The 24,068-nt window shown below is 57.0% G+C and overlaps 1 protein-coding gene across 2 annotated transcripts in view; it reads right to left on the bottom strand.

Moving 5' to 3' along the window:
* Positions 1 to 11,035: 11,035 nt before the first annotated feature.
* Positions 11,036 to 24,068, bottom strand: part of IGSF21 (immunoglobin superfamily member 21) — a 232,464-nt gene continuing 219,431 nt past the window's right edge. The window contains exons 6-10 of one of the 2 annotated variants that reach the window (XM_042996364.1): positions 21,114 to 21,588; positions 13,049 to 13,134; positions 12,491 to 12,683; positions 12,057 to 12,095; positions 11,036 to 11,262 (exon numbers count right to left, since the gene is read on the bottom strand). In XM_042996364.1, coding sequence (XP_042852298.1) covers positions 11,189 to 11,262; positions 12,057 to 12,095; positions 12,491 to 12,683; positions 13,049 to 13,134; positions 21,114 to 21,588 — 867 coding nt within the window. In that variant the 3' untranslated portion in view covers positions 11,036 to 11,188. Of the gene's footprint in view, positions 11,263 to 12,056; positions 12,096 to 12,490; positions 12,684 to 13,048; positions 13,135 to 21,103; positions 21,589 to 24,068 lie in introns of those variants that run through there. The other variant, XM_042996365.1, reaches the window with a different exon arrangement.

Genomic DNA, 24,068 nt, shown 5'->3' with positions numbered 1-24,068 from the left:
TTTTTAAAAAGTTTATTTATTTTAAGAGAGAGAGAGAGAGAGTGCGAGTGGGGAAGGGGCAGAGAGAGAGAGGGAGAGAGAGAGAATCCCAAGCAGGCGCCGCACCATCAGCACAGAGCCCGACACGGGGCTCGAACTCGCGAACCGCGAGATCGTGACCTGAGCCGAAGTCGGACGCTTAACCGACTGAGCCACCCAGGCGCCCCTGACAGTGGAACTTTAAGCGTTTTTTAAGTTTTACTTTTAATGTTATTTATTTTTTGAGAGAGAGACAGAGCGCAAGCGGGGGGGGGGGGGGCGAGAAAGGGGGAGACACAGAATCCGAAGCAGGCTCCAGGCTCCCAGCTGTCCGCACAGAGCCCCACGCGGGGCTCGAACCCAGGAACCGTGAGATCATGACCTGAGCCAAAGTCGGATGCTCAACCGACTGAGCCACCCGAGCGCCCCGAGAACTTTTGGTCTTGTGAGGATGAAGTTTGCACAAGAAAGTAAAGCCCTTAGTCGAATTGTAGGAGCCCAGTAGGCTTTTGGTAGGTATGAGGGTACAGCAGTCACACGCCCCCACACTGGGACCCACCATGTCCTTCCAGGTAAGTCCTGTGATGCTGGCATTCAGCCACCGAGCTAACTGGCTCCCGGGACTGCCCGAACCGCTTCCTGTCCTCTTATCCCAGAGCACGGACCTAGGGTGCCTTGACTGTGGCCGCCACAAAGATGCCTTTCCATGGGTTCTCGCCACCCGTTCAGGGACAGAGCCTTGAATGTCACCTCCACTTTCAAATCTGCCCCCTTCTGTGGGCACGGACCATCTGGTCCCGGCTTAGGATCAGAAAAGCTGCCCGGAGGCTGCCTGGCACGCACCTGGGCGCCGTGGGCAACGTGGCCCGCATGCCGAAGCGGGCAGCAAAGCCCCGGGCCCAGCCTGGCGCGGCTCGAACGTGCTGGCGCACTGCGGTAAGACCGCCTTCGACTTAATATATGCTAATTCGATTTTAATGGCATTCAGATTTCCAACAGTAGTGCGGCGTTAGCCATGGTAAGTTATAATCATATCTAATTGGTAATTCTAACATAACAAATTTCTTGGATAAATTATTCTTAGTTAATAGTCCCCCAGGAACAACCTCAGCGTGCGCGCACACACACACACAGGCATATATTTTAGGGGAAATTGAGAAAAAAAGAACAAGGTGGAAGCAGGCTCGCGGTGAGGCAGACTTATCTCAGACCTGGACTCTTCTCGGGACCTCAGCCAGAGACCCCAGTAAAAGTCTTCGGAGGTGTTAGAACCCGGGACCCTCGGAGCAGCTGAAGGCTGGGCGTGGTGTTGCAAAGTCAAGGCTGTTGTCCGACAGACTGTGCCCAGCCCCAGGAAGGGGCCACCAGGCTCAGGCCTCAGCCCCCTGCTGGACCCTGTCACTGGGGAGGCCCGCCTTGGCTGCACAAGCTCCTCCCCCAACCAGATTGGTCCGCCCTGCAGGTCTTTCCTGGCACGGATTCCAAGATCCGCCCCCCCCCCTACAAAGGAGCCAAGTTACTATTTTCTTTACCAGGCAGAAATAGCTCAGTTGGGTGTAATTCCAGAAAAAGGGATGGGGGGGTGGTGAGCCCACCCCGCTTCCCGTCTGCACTTTGTTGCTTACCTGCGGTAACCCCTGGGGAGCTGCCCGCGACCTCAGTTTTCCCGGCTGTAACATGGGTTGAAACTCGACATCCCTCTCTGTTTCAGCTGTCAGGAAGATGCCTTTTCTCTGGTGTTGGGGTGAGGGGGCGGGCCCTATTGTAGCAGGCAGAGGGTCTGCCCCGGGGCATCCGTGGAGAATGTTCTCTCCTGTTTCTTTTGGGCCGCCCCTGGCCACAGGAGAGGGTGGCATTCATCTCCCGCTGGCAGGGGTTTCTGGCTTGTGCCCGCAGAGGGCGGGTGTCAGGGCGGCCACGTCACCCCACCGAGGGGAAGCAGGAAATGGGGGAGAGAGAGTCACTTCTTACCCATAGCTTGTGATGCCGGGCAAGTCCCCTCTCCCCCTTGGCCCTCCCTTCTTGGTCTACTTATGACACGAGCACAGTCGTGCTCACCTTGTGCGGCTGTTGCGTGGACTGACTGAAACAATGCCAGCTGGTAGATGGGCGTTTCTCTCTCCTTTATCCCTTTTCCTTCTCCATCCCCTTCCCCTTATGCTGGGATGATCTGAGGGCACAGCATGACCTTGGGGGAAGGGGAAGGAACCCCACGAGGTCCCTTTTGTCTAGCACTAAAACCTGGAGACCGATGTTATCATCTGTGAGAAATGACAGGTAATATTTATTGAGCACGTACTACACGCCAGGCAGCGTTCTAAGTACTTTCTATAACCTCTGCCTTTCGGCCCTAAGGGCAGGTACGGTTATTACCCTCATTATACAGACAGGCCACTAAAGCACAGAGAGGGTATGTGAGTGGCCTGAGGTCGCACAGCTAGTCAAAAGCCAAGCCAGAAGGTGAACCCCGCAGAGTTGGGCTGCAAAGCTAACCTTCCTAACCACCGCACGGTACTGCCCCTTTCACCGGCCAGCTTGCGATCATTAGAATATTTAGGGGAACCATCTGCCTCGGTCCATTTCACAGTTGGAAAAACAGACTTTAAGAGAGGTTGAGCAGTTGGCCCGAGATCCCGCGGTGGGAATACGGCAAAGCTACAGTTATTTTTAAAAAATGTTTGTTGATTTATGTTGAGAGATGGAGAGCACAGGGGAGGGGCGGGGGGGGGGGGGAGAGAGAGAATCCCAAGCAGGCTCTGTCCTCTCAGCGTAGAGCTCGACGTGGGGCTTGAACTCACGAACCGTGAGCCCATGACCCGAGTCCAAGCCCAGAGTTGGACGCTTGACCGACTGAGCCACCCAGGCGCCCCGGCAAGGCCTGCAGTTTGAACCCGCAACGCTTTCTACCCCCAAGGTCGTTGCATCCCTGGCCCTCACTGTGGATGGGGTGAGCTTGGACGGGGCAGCTCCCGGGCTTCTTCCCGCCCGGCTCCAGAACATTCCCGCCCCCGCCCTGTGCCATCCAACCCCGAGGACATCTTCCTCACAACGAAGCCCCTTTCTGGGTGACGTTCACATTCCAGCCCCGCCTGGTAGCTCTCCGCGGGCCTGGGCTTGGGTTGCCTCGGGGTCGGGAACGGGTCCGTTAGGCCTTGGGGCGAAGGGCTAAATTAAGCCCCTCCCCCCAAACTTCCAGCGTGGGTTATCCGTGGTTTGGCACGAGTGCTTTATCCCGGCAGACGTGGCCTCGGATCTCAGGGCTGTGCCCGTGGGCTGTGTGACCTTAAGCAAACGACTCACCCTCTGAGCCTCTACCTGCTCCTCTGTAAGATAGGGGGACACCTGTCCACAGGGCCAGCGCGCCGGAGCGCCTGGCAGACGGTCCGTGCTTAACGCCTGTTTGCTGTTCTCCGGACACATGAGGCCACGTCGGCACCCCGCTTGAGCCCCAGACCTGCCGGAAGTCACCCGGAGCACGGCCCTCCTTCCGCGCACTCAGGGTGTCCAGCGTCAAACTTAACCACCGTCCCCCTGCGTTCTCATTCCGGACCCTTTATTCCGTCTCTGGCTGTGCGGACCAAAGGACCTCTGGCTCGTGATCACGGCTCCCTCGCCCTCCCTCCCCACCCTTCCCGGAGGTCTGGGGGCCCCTCCTGAGGCTCCTGCCCTCCCCCAGCCCCACTGCCTGGCCCCGCCCCTGGGATCGCCCAGGCCGCCTCCTCGGTGCTGCTGCCCAAGGCGTGTTGGTGCCTGGGCGAGTCCCACGGCGCCTCTGAGCTTTGTCCCTGCGTTTGGAAAGTGGGGGACAGACAGCATTGTTTCAAGGGCTAAAGCCTCCAGCCCAGCGCGTGGTACAGAATCAAGGCTTCGCACACCCTTCCCCTCCAGCCGGCACCGCTGACCTTCACGGAACCCATCCCGGGAGCTACTTAAGTAAGCACCTGACTGGCTTCCCTGTGCCAAGAGCAGGCGTCTCAAACTTGACTAGGCCCACGAGCATGTGGGATCTTGTTAAAATAGCGCCTCGGATTCAGCGGGTCTGGGGGCGGGGGGTGGGGCCCAAGGCTCTGCACGTCTGTCAAGTTCCCAGGGGACGCCGATGCTGCTGGTGCAGAGACCACGCCGAGGAGCGAGGATCTAGGACTCTCCCCCGGCAGTACTCTCCTGTCTGCTTCTGAGCATCTTCCATGATTCTGATGCTCTCACCCGTGGCTCGAAAGTTTCGCTGGCTCCCTAGTGCCTTGTGAGGATACCAGTAGCTAACGTTCACGGAGTACTTCGGCCATGCCAGGCCTCATCCTAAGTAAGAGCTCCCCAGTCTTTCATCTGACTCTCTGGGATGAATGCTGTGAACCCTGGCAGGCCCATTTTACAGAAGAGGAAATGGAGACACAGAGAGGGTAAGTCGAGGGCCCGTGTCACAGCGATAGCGACGGAACTGGACGTCGGGCCCAGGCCCGGTCTGTGCGCTTGGCCGCTCTGGGGGCCCCTATTATGGCGTCGCATCCCCCCTGTCTGGGATTTAAGGGACTTTCCCTTGGGTCGGAGAAGGAAGTTCCTGCAGGAAGTGGAGTGTGGGCATCAGCTTAGGAAAGGACTCCTCCAAAATGCTTTCTCTCTGTGGCCTTGGGGACTCCAGGGTCAGTGGGATTCGAGGCGGAGGGGGGAATGTGGGCCCGGGTGGGGAGAGGGAGAAGATCGGGGGGCAGAGTCCGGGCGGTGGCCAGGGAAGCTCCGCCCCAAGGTCAGTGCAGCTGGCAGCCGGGGATTCCGCTGTGTGTGCTGACATTTCGGCCTGTCGCTGACAATTGAGCCCGTTTGACAAAAATGCATGTGTTTCGCGCATCTGTTTCCTTCCACCTATCACTTAGGGCTGTCGCTCCCGGAGGAGGCCAAGGGCGTAATTGCTGACATAACAACTTAAGTGCTTTCTGGAAAACTCTACTCCCCGCTCTGGTCTGTGGCTCTACTTTCCTGGCTGGGCTGCAGGGTCAGGTTCTTTTGTTCCATCTCTGTCCCTGTCTGTCTCTCTCTCTCTCTCATTCTCCTTATTGTCTCTCCCTCTTTGTCTCTGTGTCCTCCCCGCCCCCTCCTCCTCTCTATCTATCTGTCTCCGTGTCTGTCGTCTATCTCGTCTCATTTCCATCCGCTCCTGACTCTTCAGCTTTCTCCTTACTTCATTCAGTCCCGGCGTTGGTCTCTTTCTGTTTTGCAAGAGCCCAACTGGACGGGAGGGTCCTCTTCCAGAGTCTCCTCCGAGTGACCCCCGTCACTGCCCCCTCCATCCGTCATCTGCAAGTCCCTCTGTGGAGCCTCCTGTCTCCCCAAGATCTCTGATCCCAGGGTGAACCTGACCACAGTGTCCCAAGCAGGCTTCCTCGGTCACCAGCCCTCCCTCCTCCACACCCCCCTCCCCGCCCCAGCTTTCCTTTTTGCCAGGAGTCAGGGCTCCTGGCCGAGTCTCCCTGACGCTGGCCACCCATCCGTGCTGCCCTGGAGAAGGATGGGTGAGCATCCAGCTTGAGGGACCATCTGGGGCTGTCAGCACCCTCGCAGGGGCAGAGACCCCCCCGCCCAGGGCCCTTATTTTTGGTTTTGTTTCCCCAGCTGTGTGTATACTTGTACATTCCCTAAATCCTACAGCTTTTCAGGACAGCGACTCTGAAAGGCTGGGTTCCTGTCTTGGTGTGACACCAGAGCCCTGAGGAGGGGCTGTCCGCATCTCCCCGTGGACAAGAAGGCTGTGAGCCTGGGAAGAGAGGCCGGCGGTGTAGGCGGGTCTCCAGATCCGCTCCTGCTTGGCCAATGGCTCAGCCAGGGCAGAAGCAGGAGGGGGACCGTCTCCAGTCTACGGAGGCACAGGGCAGAGGAGCCATGTGACCCCCCCCCCCAGGGTCCCCATGGGAAAAGAGCAGATGGTGACAAGGGACTGCCAGCAGAGCCGGCCCCGGCCCTCCTCCCCAGAAGGGGCAGCAGCGGGGTGAATGTTATGTGCCTCTCCCACTTCCTGTGACCTGAGTGATGGGGGCACCCCCGGTGTCCACAGCTTGAGAACCCAGGCCACAGAAGGGTGGTCCCGTCTCGGAGCCACCGCAAGAGACTGCGAGTGGCAGCCGGGAGCACTTGCCGTTGACAAGCCCAACTCGGAGAGCCCCACGGACCAGGAGGAGGTGGGCTGCCAGCCTGGCCGATGGGCTGGGGGGGGGGGATGGGAGTGGCCTCAAGGGGCCTCTGCACCTGCCTGGCTAGCCAGGCACCACGATCAGCGGGCATCACGGGAGCCCTCTGATGGCACGGCCTGGGCCAGGGGGAAGCTCAGTGTCCGTCAGCGGAGTGACTAGACAAGCAAAGAAATGAAGAATCCACCTGCCCTCTGCGGCTGGGCTCCGCCCTACCCATCCCGCCTTCCTTCCCTTTGACCCCAGCTTGGAGAAACCACCATTTCCAGTCTGCTCGGGCCAGGAAGTCCTCAAGTTCAGAGCCCAGAGCGGGCGGCCGCCCCCATCCCTCGTGGCACTCAGCTGGCTTTCTTCGGGCGTGTCCCCTGCCACTTTATGCAGTCCATCCACTTGCTGCTGAGATATTAATGCGCTTCAGGGGTCAGTGGAGGCCAACAGCCGTGCTGCTAATAGGGCAAAGCAATTCCAATTTCATGCCTACATGGGCTTCCCTCTATTAAGGCAAAGAGTGGGAACAAATCTTTTTTTTTTTTTTTATTCTTTCCAGAAAACAGGCAAAGGCGTCGTGTGACAGAGGCTTAGGTGAGATGGCTGGCAGGCAGCAGAGGGGGCAGGTTGGCTCATGTGAGACAGAACAGAGCCTCGAGGAGGAAGGAAGTAGGGTGAGGAGGCCGGTGGCACTGTGTGGTTGTGGCCTGCTGATCCGGCCTGGATGTTTATCCCGATGAACATCTGACAGCCCCAACCCTTGAAAGTCATGTGCTTCAGTGTTGCTGTCAACCTGCCAAATGCAGGTAGGCAAATATTCACTGAAGGAACGGATCGCGTAGGTGGCAAAAAATCGCCCTACGTCTGCCTCTTGCCCCGTGTCCACACAGTATGCAATGGGACTTAGCAGCTCTTCTCAACAAAAAGTCCAGTCTGTTTCTCTGCCCCCTGAAGCTGGGCTGGCCTTGTGACTTGCACTGGTGAGTGAAATGTGGTACAGGTGACGGAGTGCGGGTTCCGCGGGATCACAAGAGGCCTGTGTGCTTTGGCTCTCCGTCTTGCTCCTCGGCCCTCCGTGGGCTGGCCTGCTGGAGGATGACAGACGGGACAGAGCTGGGTCATCTCAGTGAAGGTGACCCTCGACCAGGCAGCCCCCGGCTGACTGCAGATACAAAAGGGAGCCCAGTCTCCATCAGCTAAGCCTGGCTCAGCTCAGCAGCATGACGAAAATATCGAATGGTGGTTGATGTTGACGGTTTGGGGATGTTTGTTACGCAGCAGCATTGTGGCGATCGATAACTGATACAAGAGCCGCACGACGGTGTTCCTACTGAATCTGCAGCCCTCGTGCTCCTTGACCCATGGTGAGGACTTCATAAACATTTGTTGAACAAGTTGATGTACTTTTGGAAGTGCTGGTGTAACTACTTGCCTCTCCCCTCAGTGCATAGTGAATTGTCCTACCTCTAAGCTTTTGTTCATTCTGTTCTCTCTGTCTAGAATATTCTCTGCCTGGTCAGCCTCTCTCTTTCCTTCTGGCGTCCGTTCTCTTTGGTTTCCTCTGACCCATCTCTCCCACCCCGGCAGAATGGATCTCTCCCACCTCAGTGCGCCAGAGCTCTGGGGAGGTGCTGAACACTCATCCCACTGAGTCACCTTGGTTAGTCGGGTAAATGTCCTCCCCTCTCTAGACCATGAGCTCCCTCAGGGTAGAGAGAACATCTTGCTCATCTCCGCAGCCTGGATGCCTAGGACAGGACCCGGTCCATAGCAGGTCTTGGAGAGGTGCTGATTCATTCATTCATTCATTCATTCATTCACTGGCTCAAGAGTTGTTAAGCACCTGCCATGTGTGAGGCTCTGGTCCAAGCACTGAGGACACAAAAGTGAATGATACAGACGTGGCTCCCACGCTCAAAGGCTGCCATTCTGGCCAAGGGTAGGGCAAAGGCCCTGAGGCAGAAGTGGGCTTGAACAGTTTGAGGAACGGAAAGATGAGCGTGAACGGAAGGGGATGTGTGTGAATGAGACCGGGTCACCAGGCGGGGCTGCGTCCCATGTGGCTTGTAAAGGCTTTGGATTTATCTCCTGCATGGGGGTGCCTTAGTCCAGTGGGGCTGCGATAACAAAATACCACAGACTGGGTGGCTTACGAACCAACAGAAATTTATCGCTCACGGTTCTGGAGGTTGGGCATCCACGATCAGGGGTTCTGGTGAGGCCGCATTTTCCGGAGGCGGACTGCTGACCTCTCGCCGTGTCCTCACACAGTGGAAAAAGCAAGCTAGCTCTTGGGGGTCTCTTTCTAAGGGCACTGCTCCTATGTATGAGGCCTCTACCCTCATGAACTCAGCACCTCCTAATACTATCCCGTTGGGCATTAAGTACCAACACATAAATTTGGGGAAAGCAGAGACATTCAGTCTGTGCAGTTACTGGAAACTGCGGTTTCTAGTAAACCATTGGAGGGTTCTGACTTGGAGGGTGCCGTGGGGTGATTTCTGTTTAAAAGCATCCTCTGGCTGCTGTGGGTGGGGGGCTGGGCAAGAGGGGAAGCTGAAGACCGGATGAGAAACCCAAGGTAGTGTCCCAGGCAAGAGGTGGCTTTGCGTAGAGGGCTGGCAGTGGAGAAGGAGGGCAGTGAATTCGGGATGAGAGTTGAGAGTCAACCCAACAGGCCGTCGGGTCGGACGTGGAGAGACGAAGGCAAGAGGTGGACGGATAAAAGCCAAATGTTTCACCAGGTCAACCGGGTGGATGGGGACCATTTTCTGAGAAGGGCAAGTCTGGAGGAGGAGCATGTACGGGAAGGCAAATCCAGAGCTGAGTTTCGGCCCCCAGGGAGAGGGAGGGGCATGTTAGACACCCATGCGGGGAGGGGCCAATTGTAGCCAATTGGCTCTCTGAGTCTGGAATTGCAGGGAAGTTAGGGGGGTAGAGATTTGGGAGGCAATATGGAAATGAATAGAATTGGCCATCCAGGTCCTGACTTGGCCAGAGGCAAAGGGGCCGTGAAGACAGCAAGGGGGGCAAAGCCACGGCTTTATTCCCAGCCTGGCATGTCTGGGGTCTGGAGATTTGGTAGGGATGCCCCCCCCCCGCCCAATTCCCCAGCACAGTTCCTGGGAGAGGCACAAAGAGCTCACTGACGTCATGGGGCAGAGGTGGGGGCCACTCCTGGGGACAGGGCCTCCTCCCCCGCGCCCCCGTCCTGTGCTTCTCCGTGGCAGACACAATGCTCTGTGCTCTCCGCTGCATTTCCTCTCCCAGGGTACACAGGAGACCCATTTCCCAGCCTCTTTGCAGTTAGCTGGGGCCACGGAAGTACGTCTGGCCGATGGGAAGTGGGCACAGGTGGCCCGTGGCACCACCAGGCCTGGCCCCTCAAAACACCCTGTGTGATCGGATGGGTTCCCCGCGGCTGCTGTAACACATTACCACAAGCTTCGTGGCTCCAAACAAGGCACATTTATTCCCGTAGATCGGAAGTCCGGAAGAGTGTTTTGGCACGTGAGTGACCGCAGAGGGCCAGCTCCTTCGGGAGGCTCTCGGGGAAAATCTGCTTCGGTGCCCTCCTGGCTTCCAGGGCCACCTGCACGGGTAGGCTCCTGGCCTCTCACTCCAGTCCCTTGCTGCGGTTGTCACATCTCCTGCTGTGGACATTGACCCTCTCGCCTCACTCTCGAAGGACCCTTGGGATCACGTGGGACCCACCTGGAATAACCCAGGCGAATCTTCCCACCTCAAGATCCTTAAATTAATCATATCAGCAAAATGACGTATGTCGTGTGAAGTAACATATACATGGGTTCCGGGGATTAGGGTGTGGACATCTTTGGGGGACCATCGTCCTGCCTGCCGCGGCGAGCCTCCGGCCCTCCCCTCCCCCACCCTGGAGATTCCAGAGGCCCCGTGTTCTGGTTAGTGTAGCTACAACATGCAAGAGGCTGCCCGACCTGCATGAACCCCAAATAAATTGTTATTAGGCTAAGCCAGTGAGACTCTGGGGTTACTGTGTTACTGCAACATGGCCTGCCCTATCCAAACTAATACAGTCCTCTGTGGGGTCCCCCCGATGACCCTCAGTCTTGGCTACAGCTCAGAGGGGCCAACCCCAACCCTCCCCAGGGTCTCTCAGTCCTTCCCTCTGAGCGAATAGCTGAATGGCATGGGGAATCTTCTCATGGTCAGGTAGAAAGTTCTGGAACCTCTGCCACTGGCTTTTGCGTGATCGTGATGTTGGCTCTGGCCGGGTGACTTGTTTTGGCTAAAGAAGCATTCATAGACACGACAGGCAGATGCCTTGCCCTTGGCTGTGGGGTTTGGGTTGCTCCTTGAGCTTTGGTGAGCCGCCGTAAGAGCATCAAATGTCGGAGAGCCACTGCCCCTGTAGCCTGGGCCTAGAGCAAACACCTGTGGTGGAGACCTGAACCCGACCATAGCCAAGAGTCCAGCCCAGTCGACCTGTCGCCTGAAGCAAAGCTGCCCAACTGAGCTCGGACTAGACCAGCGGAACGGCTTCATCGTGAACACGAGCATACTAATAAATGCGTGTTGTTGCGTAAATTGAGGTTGGGTTGGTTTGTTACGCAGCAGTACTGTGGCAACAGCTGACTGTTACACTCGGCCCCGAAGAGCCTCGCATTTCCTGAGAGTCTCCGGCCACTTCTCGCATCTGGTCGCTTGGACCGAGACAGTAAGCCGCACCTCTGCTCCTCTTCCCGGAAGGAGCGTGCCTTCCGTCCCCTCTGTCACCCCCTCCCCAGGGCCTGTCCTGACACTGGGTGCCAGGGAGTGCCAGTCGCTGCCACAGAACAAAAGACGAATTCAGAGCCACAGACTAAGGTGGGGAAAATTGTTTCGTTTTAATTAAACTGATTGAAGAAGCCAAGACATAGACAGAAAGAGACGAAGAACAGACTGGAAATAGTTTAGAAAAGAAAAGAAAACCGATCGCGGCGAAGTCAGCGCGGGGTGGAGTGGCGGGAGTGGCGGCCGGGCCTTCACGTCAGCTCCAGGACCACTGTCAGGGCGAGCACCAAGGTGAGCCGGACGCCAGCAGGGCCAGAAGCGGAACCTGTGTCAGGGCGGCAGGGAGCGGGGTCAGGGTCAGGGCCGCGGACCCTGATGGGCGGGGCAGGAATGGATCCCGGATGGCAGAGCTTCAAAGGGCCCCAGCAGAGTCTGGATTCAGCCACGGGATGCCCTGGGTTCAAATCCAACCTCTGCCACCTGTCCCACCAAACTGGGCGTGACCCCTTCCCTGCCCCGGGCTTGCTGGACTGAGCTCAGGCTCCCTGGTGGCCACTGGGACCATCCAGTGGGGACCGGGTGTGGGGGCCTCCATTGTGAAATGTGAGATCAGCCCAGTGTGGGGAGGAAAGGGCTGGTGGGCCAGGGAGCGGTGTTTGGGTCCCGTGGACCGGTGCTCAGGTTGGGCAGGAGCTCAGGGAGGGGGTGTATAAGAGTCTCCAGCCGAGGCACCTGAATGTGCTCCCCGCTGCCCTGTGGAGTGGTCCCGAGCCCGGGGGCACAAGCCCATGGTCAATGGCGACACATCCTCTTAGGGCCAGGGCAGCTAAGTTCTCTGAGCTGAGCGAGCTAGAGTCATTGTGGATGGTGGCGAGGGGACACGCTAGGTCCCTGGAAACCCCCACTGGCTGATTTCGGGGTGCTGAGTCCCCCGTAGTGCCTCAGCACCCATTCCTGACCACCCTTGACCCAGACTCTGTTGAACCAGAGGACAGCCGCCCGCCTGAGGCTTGAGGCAAAGGCAAGGGTACACGAACGGGCCGCTGGGGAGACCGGGGCTGCCCGGACCCTTGCAGATCCCTTGGGTTTTAGCGAGAAGCTCTGAGGGTGAGCACGTACCATTGGAGTCTTCCGTTCCTCTTGGAATATTTGGGTTTTCTGTTGGAAAGGACGGAAAGAGAACCGGCTTGGGGTGACAGTCAGAGCTCCGCAAAGGAACCCTCCCGTTTGCGGCACCTGCCGTGTGGTATCGCGGGCGCCCTCTCGGGGCAGCCCAAAGCCCCTGTGCGGACGTGGCATTAGGTCTGCTTCACAGACGGAGAAATGGGGGAGGTCGAGCGGCTTGCCCCAGGTTGCCCGGCTGTGAAGTGATGCGTCCGGGATCCGAACCCAGAGATCTGGCTCCAAGCACCGAACTCCGGTGCCTGTGTGTGGGGCATCCTCGCGGGCAAACTTAGGGGCCCCGGGCCCCGGCCACTCCCTCGTCCTTGGGACGGCTCCAGCCAGGGCGCCACCCCTGGTCGCCCTCCCAACCCCCGCTCAGGGCAGCGTACCAAACACGATGAGCCGGGTGTGTGTGTCGGTGGAGCCCAGGGGGTTCTGGGCTGTGCAACGGTACATGGAGCCGTTGAGCTCGGCAGGAACCCGCTCCAGCACCAGCTCCTTCCCGTCAAACTCAGTGCTGCCATCCAAGAGGCGGCTTCCGACCCGCGTCCAGGTGAACATGGGCTCCGGGAAGACTTCGTTCTATGGGTCGGGGTGGGGGGAGAGTTGGGTCACAGGGGGAACCATTCTGCCAGAGCAGGAAGGGGTCAGAGGCATGGCCTGGCCGGGGCTGGACACACGCTGCCTGCCATCCGACGGGGCAGGAGTGGCTGCCCGGAACCCCAGCAAGACAAGGACTCCGGGGCCGGAAAGGATGCGAAGTCCGTGAGCTGGGTCTGCGCTGGGCTCTGGATGGAGAGCAAAACCTTGCCGTTCCTCACCAGAGGCCATTCCGCCTCACCGGCTGGGGGACTGAGGTCAAGGGAAGTGTCTTAGAGGGATACCGGTGACCAGTGGTGTCCCTGTCACCTCCCACCACCCTTCCAGATGCTCGGAGTCAGGCCGACCTGAAATCCGTGGACCAGAATCCTCACTGTGTCCCCGACCCGGGCTCTGCTGGGTGTCATCATGATTTTGGGTCCTTTCGGGGCAACTGTAGGGAGAGGAAGGCCAGGTCAGAGAGGTATGCGTATATATGGAGAAGGGGAGACTGAGCGAGGAAAAGGAGGCACGGGGAAAGTGGGAGAGAAAGTTCCAGTCCAGCAGCGAGCATCCTTGGGGGGAGCCGCCACTGAGCCAGGAGCTCTGACGATGCCCATTCATCCATCCACGCCTGCCTTCTTGCGCACACTCAGTCCCCGAGCCCCTGCAATCAGTCCGACCCTGAGACCTGGGATTCAGTGGTGGTGCTCAGAACGCGACCCCTGGCCTTGTGGGGTTCACTCTCGGTGTGGATGAAAGACAAGCACAAGCCTGATCAGGGTCAGGTCAGAGAAGCCCAGGGGACGGTGGAGGTGGGGACGCCCAAGAGAAGTCTACCCCACAAACGACTCGGCTGTTAGTGGCAGGAAGCCTGTCCCAGCAGCTGCGACGGCTTGAAGCACCCCAAACTGCCACCCACACTAAATCCTCATGAGGCGGGACTCTGCCGTTATCACCCCCTGCACGGCTGGGTTAACCAGGCCCAGAGAGGGCAAGGGACTTGCCGAAGGTCACGCAGTGAGTAGGAGCCAGGACCAGACTCAGCTGTCTCCCTTCTGACCCGATGCTCCTTCTACTAGGTAATCTGCCCAGTGGGGTTTTTCTGGAATCCCTAGATTGGAGGTACGGGGGGGTAGACAGGTGTGTGTGTGGGGAAACCATCTCCTCCCATCGGCCCTTGTCCTCCCTGCCTCTTTCCTCACCTCCTGTATCACTTCTTTCAAGGCCCTTTATATCGTGAGCTTGGGGGACAAGACGCCCGGGGCCTTGCCGTCCTGCGCACAAGAGAATGTCAGGGCTGGGAGAGCCACCGGGACCTCTGAGCCCGTCCCCTCAGGATCAGATTGGGAAACCGAGGTGCACGAGTAACAAAGGGGCTTATCCAAGGTCACCCACGCGGTTAATTTCCCATGTTTCCTGGGGCTCTTTCCCCCAGACTCATTCAGTCATTCAACAGGCGATTAGCGAGCCACTCCCGTGCCAGGCTCTGGGCGGTGCGGGGGGCACGCAGTGTGGGCAAGCCAGGGGCCTGCCGGCTGGGAGCTCACACTCGAGTCGGGCACACGTTCCACGCACAAGCAAGTGCACAGACGGGAAACCAGTATGCGGATGCTCTGCTCACGCGGAGGGTGAGTGCCGGCCAGAGTCTCCTCCAAGGAAGGTGACATTTCAGTTGAGACACGAAACTGCTGAGGAGGGTTCCGGGGGGGAAGGAGGAGCCAGGTCCCGTGGGCACTGAGGCCGAAGGTCAGGGGTCATGGGGGAGAGGCCTCCCCAGCTGGAGGGAGGCCTCAAGGCTTTGGTTAGAGCACCACACCCCGTGCCTTCTCTGCGAACATCTTCCAGGGGTGACGGCAGGAGAAAAGCTGTGTGTCCCAGGCCCTGGGGCTGGCCTGGGCTCTCCCCGACCCACCCCTGCCTCCTCCCCAGCCTCTCCTTCCCGCTCAGCTCTCCAAGTGGAAATCAGAGCAGCCCGCAGATGCGGGTGGTCTCCCTGGCACTGCGAAGTTCATTCTCTGAGAAGGAAATGAAAGGACTATTAATTAAACCACGAGCCAGGCGTCTGAAGTGCCACGTGGGGCTGAAGGACGCACGGGTGGGAGGAGTGGGGGCGCAGGGAGGGCTTCCGGGGCCGCCTCCGCCAGCCAGCGCCAGAAGGGAGGGAGGCTGGGGCGGATTCCGGTCTAGCGTGCGTGGCCTTGGTTGGGTCACTGCACGGGGCTTTCCCCAGGTGCATGATGGGAACAATGAGAACAGCTCGGCCTGCCGGGCCCCCTGCCATCCCCCCCCCCCCCCGCCAGTGCTAGCGGCCGCCCCTTCCAGCGGAGGCCTGGGCCTAGCGAGTGAGGTGGGAGGAAACCTCACATGCTCTAGACTCCCTGTTAGGCCTATCGCCCCATCCTCAGGGTGCTTATGAGGCAGGGTTGCATGAAACCCATTTTGCAGGCCATACACCTGGCCCTCTGGAGGGCTGCAGCTTGCCAGAGGCCGCACAGCAAGGAAGTGATGGGAACAGGGCTCGGTGGGTCTTCCGAGGGAGGCCCCGAGGCCAGGGCTGGTGGGGAGGGAGGGGTGCTGTCTTTCACTCGGGCAGCCAGACTCTCTCCGTGGCTGCCTGAGCTGCAGGTTCCCAGAGGCTCCTGTGTGGAGCTGACCCTGGGGGACGAAGGGGGGCAGGTGAGGGGTCTGTCCTGCCCTCACTCTGAGCTCCATCCTGGCAGCTGCTGACCAACCAGCACCTTGGCGGAAGATCCCACCCCCGCCCCTGTCACTGCTGCTTCCGATGCTGCTTCCACAAGCCAGGCCAGCTGCTGTCACCCTCCCCACTCACACCCCTACCGACAGCCACCAGCAGCTCCTGGCAGTCAAACGCTGCCTCCCCAACCCCCACCTGCCTAGAACACAGCACTGAGAGTCTCCAAAAGGAATGTTCTGAGCCCCTGGGCTTTCCCTGCCCTCCACCCCTGGATACACAGAAAGAGTGGGGGTCCAGAGACCCAGGATTGGGGCCTAGCCTTCTGCTCTCTGACAGCATGACTTGGATGTATCAGTTCAACTTTGTTGGGCCTCAGTCTCCTTACCTGTAAGTGGGGGACAATAGGTTAGTACACTTTTTGAGGAGTTACTCTGAAAATGATAATGGAGGACAGATGGGAGGATATAACGTGAAATGGAAAGTGGTGTGCATCTGTCTAGGGGAGTATAAACGATCCTGATGATATAAGCTGCCCTCCTTATCTCTCCTGAAGATTCCACTGCAAGAACAGCCTTGTGAAATCTCATGGAAAAGCTTCTCTAGGTTTCCCCCAGGAATTCTGGGTGTTCACTAAAACCATCCATCCATCTGCCCATCCATCCACCCATCCATCCATTCATCCATCTATCCATCCATTCATCCATCTATCTATCCATCCATCCATCCATCCATCCATCCACCCATCCACCCATCCATCCATCCATCCATCCATCCACCCACCCACCCATCCATCTGTTCACCTTTCTGTCCATCTATCCACCTATCCTTCCATCCATCCATCCATCCATCCATCCGTCCGTCCGTCCATCCATCCATCCATCCATCTATCCATCCATCCATCCATCCATCCATCCATCCACCCACTCACCCATGCATCCATCCATGCATCCATCCATCCACCCACTCACTCATGCATCCATCCATGCATCCATCCATCCATCCACCTACCCACCCACCCATCCATCTGTTCACCTTTCTGTCTGTCTTCCACCTGTTCTTCCATCCATCCATCCATCCATCCACCCATCCATCCATTCATCCATCTATCCATCCATTCATCCATCCATCCATCCATCCATCCACCCACCCATCCACCCACCCATCCGTCCATCCATCCATCCATCCATCCATCCACCCACCCATCCATCTGTTCACCTTTCTGTCCATCTATCCACCTGTTCTTCCATCCATCCATTCATCCATCCATCCATCCATCCATCCGTCCATCCATCCATCCATCCATCCATCCATCCATCCATCCAGCCTTCTGTCCATCTATCCACCTGTTCTTCCATCCATCCATCCATCCATCCATCCATCCATCCATCATCCATCCTTCCATCCATCCTTCCATCCATCCACCCATCCACCCTTCTGTCCATCTATCCACCTGTTTTTCCATCCATCCATCCATCCATCTATCCATCCATCCATCCATCCATCCATCCATCCATGCATCCATCCATCCACCCACTCACCCATGCATCCATCCATGCATCCATCCATCCATCCACCTACCCACCCACCCATCCATCTGTTCACCTTTCTGTCCGTCTTCCACCTGTTCTTCCATCCATCCATCCATCCATCCATCCATCCAACCATCCATCCCTCCATCCACCCTTCTGTCCATCTATCCATCTGTTCTTCCTTCCACCCACCCATCCATCCATCCACCCACTCACCCATGCATCCATCCATCCACCCACCTGCCCACTCATCCATCCATCCATCCATCCACCCACCCACCCACCCACCCACCCACTCATTCATCTGCTCTATACATCTAGTTATTTGTGGTTCACCTAAACTGTGCTGATTACTGTTCAGGGCAATGCTGGGGCTGTAACAATGAATATAACAGTAGCTGATATTTACTGAGTGCTTACTCTGTCTGTCACTATGCTAAGCACTGGATATGTACTGCCTTATTTAATCTTCACAACAACCCAGAAAAGTATGACTTAATTCTTAGACAGGTGCTTACTGAGTAATATGTTAGGGATCATTCTGAGCCTTGTACCGTGTGAACAAGGCAGGTAGAGACCCTGCCCACACGGAATTTAAATTCCAGTGGGAGATCCAGGGAATAAGGAAACACGTAATATACCTGCAGGTTGAGCGAAAAGTGATGCCAGAGAATAAAGTGAGATAAGCAGCTGATGGGGCCAGGAGGAAGAGGCTGTCTGAGATACGGTGTTCAAGGAAGGACTTTCCGAGTAGAAGATCTGAACAGGGGCCTTAGGGACAGAGGGCTTAAGAATATCTGGGGCAAGATTATTCTAGGCAGAAAGGAAAGCCAGTGCAAAGTCCGTGGTGGGCCCGAGCTGGGTGCATTCACGGAAGAGTTAAGAGGACCCCGTGGCTGGAGCGGACAGAGCAGAGGGGGGTAATGTACGGACATCGCTGGGATTTGGTTTTAAATATAATGGCAGTTGTGCAGGGAAATGCGCTCTTCTGAACACGACTTAGCGAATCCTAATGCGAACACCTGTGTAGCCACCGTCCCAATCAAACTCTAGAACACCCCCATCCCTCCGGAAGGTTCCTTTATGCCTCCTTCCACCCCACCCCCACCCCCCATAGGTACACACTGTTCTGACTTCTCTCACTGGAGAGTTTTGGTAAATGTTCTAGAAGTTTACCGTATAAACGGAATCCTGCAGTGTGCACTCTGTGCCGTCTGGCGTGTTGCACACGGTATAATGTTTTCTGAGCTCTGTCCACGTGTTTGCGACTAACAGGAGTTCATTTGTATTGATGAGAAGTAGCTCATCGTAGGACAATAGCACGGTTTTGTTCTCCCCCCTTCCCAATTGCGGACATTCGGGTTCCTTACAGTTTTTATTGTCGTTGTTGTGAACATTCACCTCCAAACGTTTGTGGACATAATGTTTCCATTTGTCTTGGGTAAACACTTAGGAGTGAAATTACTGGGTCATAAAGTAAGGGTGTTTTCATCTGGGAAAGCAAGTGCTAATCGTCCAACATGGTGGCACGGTTTTATGCTCGCACCGGCGACGCACGAAGGTTCTGATGGTTCCACGTCCTTGTTGGCATTTGACATTACCCGTTCTTTCCACGTTAGCCATTCTATTGCTTGTGCCGCGGTACCCCACCGAGGTCCTAATCTTCATTTTCCCGCTGACTAATGATATTATAAACCTTTTCATATGCTTATGGGCCATTCGGACGTATTCTTTCTTTCTTTCTTTTTTTTAATGGAGTTGTCTTACCATTCATGATCTGTAGTAGTTCTTTATATATTCTAGATACAAATCCTTTGTCATAAATCTGTAGGGAGAGTATTTCTTCTCAGCCTCTATATATATTCCTGAAGGTGCCTTCTTATGAGCAGAAGCTTTGGATTTTGACTTAGTCTCATTTAACAGTGTTCAATTTTTCATTTGGTGCCTTTTGTGACCTTTAGAAGAACTCCTGGTCTACCTCGACGTCACAAAGCCAGATTCCTATGCGTCGCTTTAGAGGCTTTATGATGTTGGATTTCACGTTTAGGCCTGTGATTCATCTCAAATTAATTCTTGTGTGTGCGTGAGATAGGGGACTGGGGTCATTTTGCCCTTAAGCGTCTCTGGTTGTTCAAGGCTGTCTGTTAAAACAACTTCTCCTTCCCCATTCAACAGCCTTGGGGCCTTCATCAAAAATCAAGATGGACTCTCTCTCTCTCTCTCTGGGTCTGTTTCTGAATTCTATGCTGTTTTGTGCATCTGTTCGTCTACCATTGGAGGGGCTGGGGTGGGTGTGTATGTGTGTCAAGATCTGATTTATATCTTAAGCCGATCAATCAGCACGAAGAGCAGAATGGACGAGGGTGGGAGCGGAAAGACCAGCCTGGCGGCTGCGAAATCCAGGTGGGAACTGGGTGGTCGGAGAGGAAACCACCAGAAGCAGCAGGTGTGGGGGCAGGTTCTTGAGGCTTAGACGCGTGGGAAAAGAGCGGGAAAAGCAAGCGACTCTGAGGGTTCAGGCTCCGCCAATGGGAAGAACGGAGTCGCCATCTACTGAGATGGGTTCTGGGACCACCAGGCATCCGTCTTCTTGTGGGGAGCAGTGTCTGAGCTGGGGGAGGACATCCCGGCAGAGGGAACAGCAGAGATCGCGGGGAGGCTCTGGTCCGCCCTGGCCTGACCTTCAAAGTCCTGATCAGATGATTGGATTCTGTGTCCCGAGGTCACCTGCCCATCCTACTGTCTCCCCGCCGTGGCCAGAGGGCGGGGTGTCCTCCACTCTCCCTCGCCCCGCCCCCCAGCTCACAGCACGCTCCCCTGGCCACAGCCCCAGCAGATGGCACAGTGGTGAAGAATGTGGGCCTGGGGTCGGACCTGGCTGGCTGACCTAAGGAGAGTTACTCCAAGCCTGGCTGGCTCCCCTCACTTGTGAAACGGGAATAATGACAGCGTCTCTCCCTGCCCCATAAGCTCACGGCACCTGTGCCAGGAGAACTTGTAGGCAAATCATCCTGCAGGGAGCCTGGCTCCTGATATTTATGAGCTTACAATTATTCTCTCCATTCAACAGGTCAGAAAACTGAGGCTCGGGGACCTGAGGCCTGAGATCCCACCAACAGACGGCAGCCAAGGTTGGATGGGAAGCCAGCCCGGGGGTCTGTGTCATCCCCCCGATCTGGCACCTGCGTCTTGGCAGCCTTGCAGTGTCCCCCGCTCCCCGCTTCCCCCGGGGGTGCACACACATGACCGCGCATGCCCACTGCCTGCGAAGGGGCCTTGCCCTGGCTCCGATGGGGGGGCGGTGGGGTGCACGCCAGCACGGCTCCGGTCAAGGGAACCTGCTGCGATCAGGGAGCGGGCAGGCGAGTCCTTAATCTGGGTTGGGGTGCGGGAGGGCAAGGGGGTGGGGCAGGCCAGGGGCAGCACGCCCTCATCACTGCAATTTGAGCTGTGAGCTGCACACTCACTTTTCCAGCTGCTCTCAAGTCCTTGTCTGACGCGTCCTTTCCCCGTGTCGGTGGGGGTGGGGCAGGGCACCATCCCAGGGAAGCCGAGCTTTGCTTGGGCAAGAGGGGCAGGGGACGGCTTTCCTGGGGGAAAAGCGAAGGGGTGAGGCTGCTCTGCCTCCCAGCCCGGAGCAGATGGCATCCTGAGGTTCACATTCGCCAAAGGACAGTGGAAAGCGCGGGGGTCCGGAGAGGGTGGTAGGGGCAGGCTGCGGGTTGATGAGGTCCCAGGGCCTAGCACAGGGCCGGGCAGTAGGGGGAGTTCGTGAGGTCTCCAAGGAATGACACGCGAAAGTGCTCGGGGGCAGCTGCCCGAGACCACGGATGTGGCACAGTGAGAGGCTAAGAGCGAGGCTCTGGGGCCATAGTGTCCACCTTTGAACCCTCCTCTGCTTAATTACTCACTCAGCAAACTTCTCCGACTCACATATTCGCGATACTGACGGACCAAATTCCCCTGATTTCGAGTGTTCCTGACCCTGTCCAGCAAGCTCTCCTGACCTCCCTGTGACCACCCACGTTCCCCAGTCCAGCTCAGCAAACCTCCTTAAGAACCCCAGCCCTGATCTCTGGGCCTGCCCCGGACGCCTCCTTGCCCCACCCCTCCCCACGTCCATGGTGGCCGGTGACCCAAGGACCCAAGGCTCCCCGCCCCCCAGCTCTGCAGGGTCCCCGCAGAGCGGCACCCACCAAGTCTTACCCAGCGTGACCTCTGCCTGCATGGGCATCGACAGCGCTGGGTGCTTGACCTCACAGCTGAAGAGGGCCTCATTGTCGATCTGTGGGTTGAGCGTCCAGGTGAGCAAGGCACGGACCTCCACGGTGCCGTCACTGCCCGGGGTGTGGCTGTGGCGCAGGAAGTAGATGGGCTCGGCGCTGTGGACCCAGCGCGGGAACTCGCGGCTCACCACCGTCTCTGGGACGTTCTCGGTGGTCGGCTGGAGGAGGACGCCGGGGTCCGGGGTCAGGCTGCGGGCGGGGCGCTCTGTGTAGGGGCGCCCGCCCCGGTTCTCGGCGTCCAGCAGAGACAGCGACCTCTGCATCTTGGTGTCATCTAGGTCACGGTGCAGGAGGCTGCGGAAAGGCCTGCTGTCCTGGAAGGGGCCAGAGCTTGCCTCCAGCGGCTCCGTCAGGGGCACGGCATCGATGGGTTCGCCATCGCGTTTGAAATAAACCTGAAATTACAAGGAGGGTGCGGGAAGGATTTCATGACCGACGGTGGGACCTCAGAGGACCTGGCCACAGAATGCCAGTTCTTCCAAGGCCGCCTCCTCCTTCCGGATGGACTCTCCCTCATTCCTTTCCCTCCAGCACCCCAAGTACTCTGAGCCAGCTCAGGTCGAGGGAGACACACACAGCTCCTAGTGGCAGAGGCCAAGCCCACCTCCGTCTTTACCAGCAGGTGAGCCTCTTGGAGCCCCAGTTTCCTTACCTGTAAAGGGGAGTAAGGACAGCTGCCCCGGGGGCTGTCGGATGCTTCAATGAAACAATGTACTGAAACAGGGGGCCAGGGCGCAGCCCCAGCAGCCACCTGGGCTGCGGGGGAGAGGTCTGTGCCCACCTGGGGACAGCATTTGGACGAGGGAGAAGGTAGGAAGGCGCCTGAGAGGAAGTGAGCCATCCGAAGAAGAATGAAGAGGAAAGGATCTCCGTGGGCGCGTTTTGGAGGTTTGCAACCAGAAGGAAGGAAACAGCTGCATGTGTGGGAGACAGCGAGGTGTGGGGATGGGGTGAAAGCAAACATCTTCTCGCTTTCTCTAATGGGGAACCCAAGTTTTGAGAGGCGGCATTTAATTTAATTTGCTGTCTTTTATGTTGGTACGTGTGCCCAGAGGCCTGTGGGGATTGGGTGTATTTTTTAATAAATCAGGTAAATAAATCGATGGGAGACAGGGAGAGAGGAGGGCAGGAAGCAGCTTTCTCAGGATGCTGGTGCAGGTGAGGGGAGGGAGGAGGATGTGGGGGAGGAGAGGAGGGGGGCTGCGGGAGAGGGGAAGGGGGGGGATGAAATGTGGGACCTGGAGAATCTGTCAGAGTTTATAGCTCCAGCGAAGGATCTCATATGCACATAATAGCCTGCTTTGGGTTTTTCTTTCTTTCTTTCGTTTTCTTTTGAAAAGTGCTTCAAAAGCAGGTTTGTAATTTATACCAAAGAATTCTTTTAAGTTCTGATGTCCCAGGCAAACGTAAGATGCCTGGAATGCGGGGAATTAAGGATCTTGTGTGTGTGTGTGTGTGTGTGTGTGTGTAGAGAGAGAGAGAAATGTCTTTTACATCTATGTGCAAGTATATATATGTGTATATGAATATTGAATATTTTATTGCCATATCTTAAATGGCAGGAGCAGGCAGGGGTTGGGGGTGGGGAGTCTTCCTGCAGCCCCAGGGCCGTGGGGAGACTTTCTTTGTGTCCTCTGGGAAAGAAGTTGTTCTTTGGAGAAAAAGACCAGCTTGTCTGATTTTAGAGAGGCCAGACCTCTTTATGGGCTCCAAAGGGGGAAACTTGGGGACCATTTCCTGCTCTCACCAATCGCTGGGGTTGAAGTTGCCTTTTTATCTATCTGTCTCCTTGGGACCATGAGGTATGGGTGCAGGGAGATGGGCCTTACCAAAGCCTTATTTAAGCACCCCTGTCCACTGCCCCACCTGTGTCTCTGCACACCTGCTTACTGCCCCACTTGTACCTATGCAACCTTGCTTACGGCCCCACCTGCGCCTGTGTGCACCTGGCCACTGCCCTGTATTGGGTTTCTCTGCACCTGTTTACTGCCCTGCCCTGAGAAGCTGGGTCTGTCTAGGTCTAGATCCTGGGGTGAGACTGGCCTGGGTCCCCAGGTAACCCCACTGCATCACGCCTATGAGACAGAGTCTGGAATTCATTGTCTCCCACCTTGAACTCTAACCCTACCTATCCTCCGCTCGAGCCCAGCCCCTCACTAATCCTAGTGATACCTGAGACTCACAGTGTCAAGTGTATTATACAATTCTCGTGGAGGGAGCCTTCACAGCACGCAGCGCGTGGATTCTCAATATGGGTTCAGGGAATCAAGGGTTCCACGCAGGTGCTTCGGGGCTCCATAAGGGCAACCTGACCTTCCTTCACTCTTACATGTTTTACACGTGGGGCTTCGTGTATTTCATTTGGACCAAAGAGGTCCTGGTGCTGCTAAAACAAAGCTGAAAATGTTAATGTTGTCCACTCCCTAAGCCTCTTTGCAGAAACTGGGAAGCAGAGGGGAATCTTTCTGCTTAAGGCAGGGCAGGGGCTAGAACCCAGTTCTCTATGTTAGCGCCCCCACCGCTTGAAGTGGCCGTGACGATAATGCATGAGCTGGGCTGGCGGACCTCAAAGCAGTTAGGGTGGGTCGGAGTTGGTCCAAACAGGAATTCTCTCTCTTACCTTCCTTCCGGCCTTCCTCCCTTCCCTCCCTCCACAGTGGAATTGGAGCTGGAGGGCATGAACTTGAGTCCCACGTCCGTCAAGAACATTGTAGGTGACTCCGAACACGTCCCTTCCCCTCTCTGGGCCTCATTTGTCCCCATTCTGTCCGATAAGTGGGGCAGGGCTCTGCTTGATGCTGGGCTTCCCTAAGGACCCACTGTGCAGTTCTGGGACCCCAGGGTCCAGGAAAAGTGGGGTTCTGTGCTGGGATCT

Source organism: Panthera tigris, chromosome C1 (genome assembly GCF_018350195.1).
Source record: "Panthera tigris isolate Pti1 chromosome C1, P.tigris_Pti1_mat1.1, whole genome shotgun sequence".
Taxonomy (NCBI): Eukaryota; Metazoa; Chordata; class Mammalia; order Carnivora; family Felidae; genus Panthera; species Panthera tigris.
Note: the sequence above shows the minus strand (reverse complement) of the source record. Positions and strands in the feature narration are given on the sequence as shown.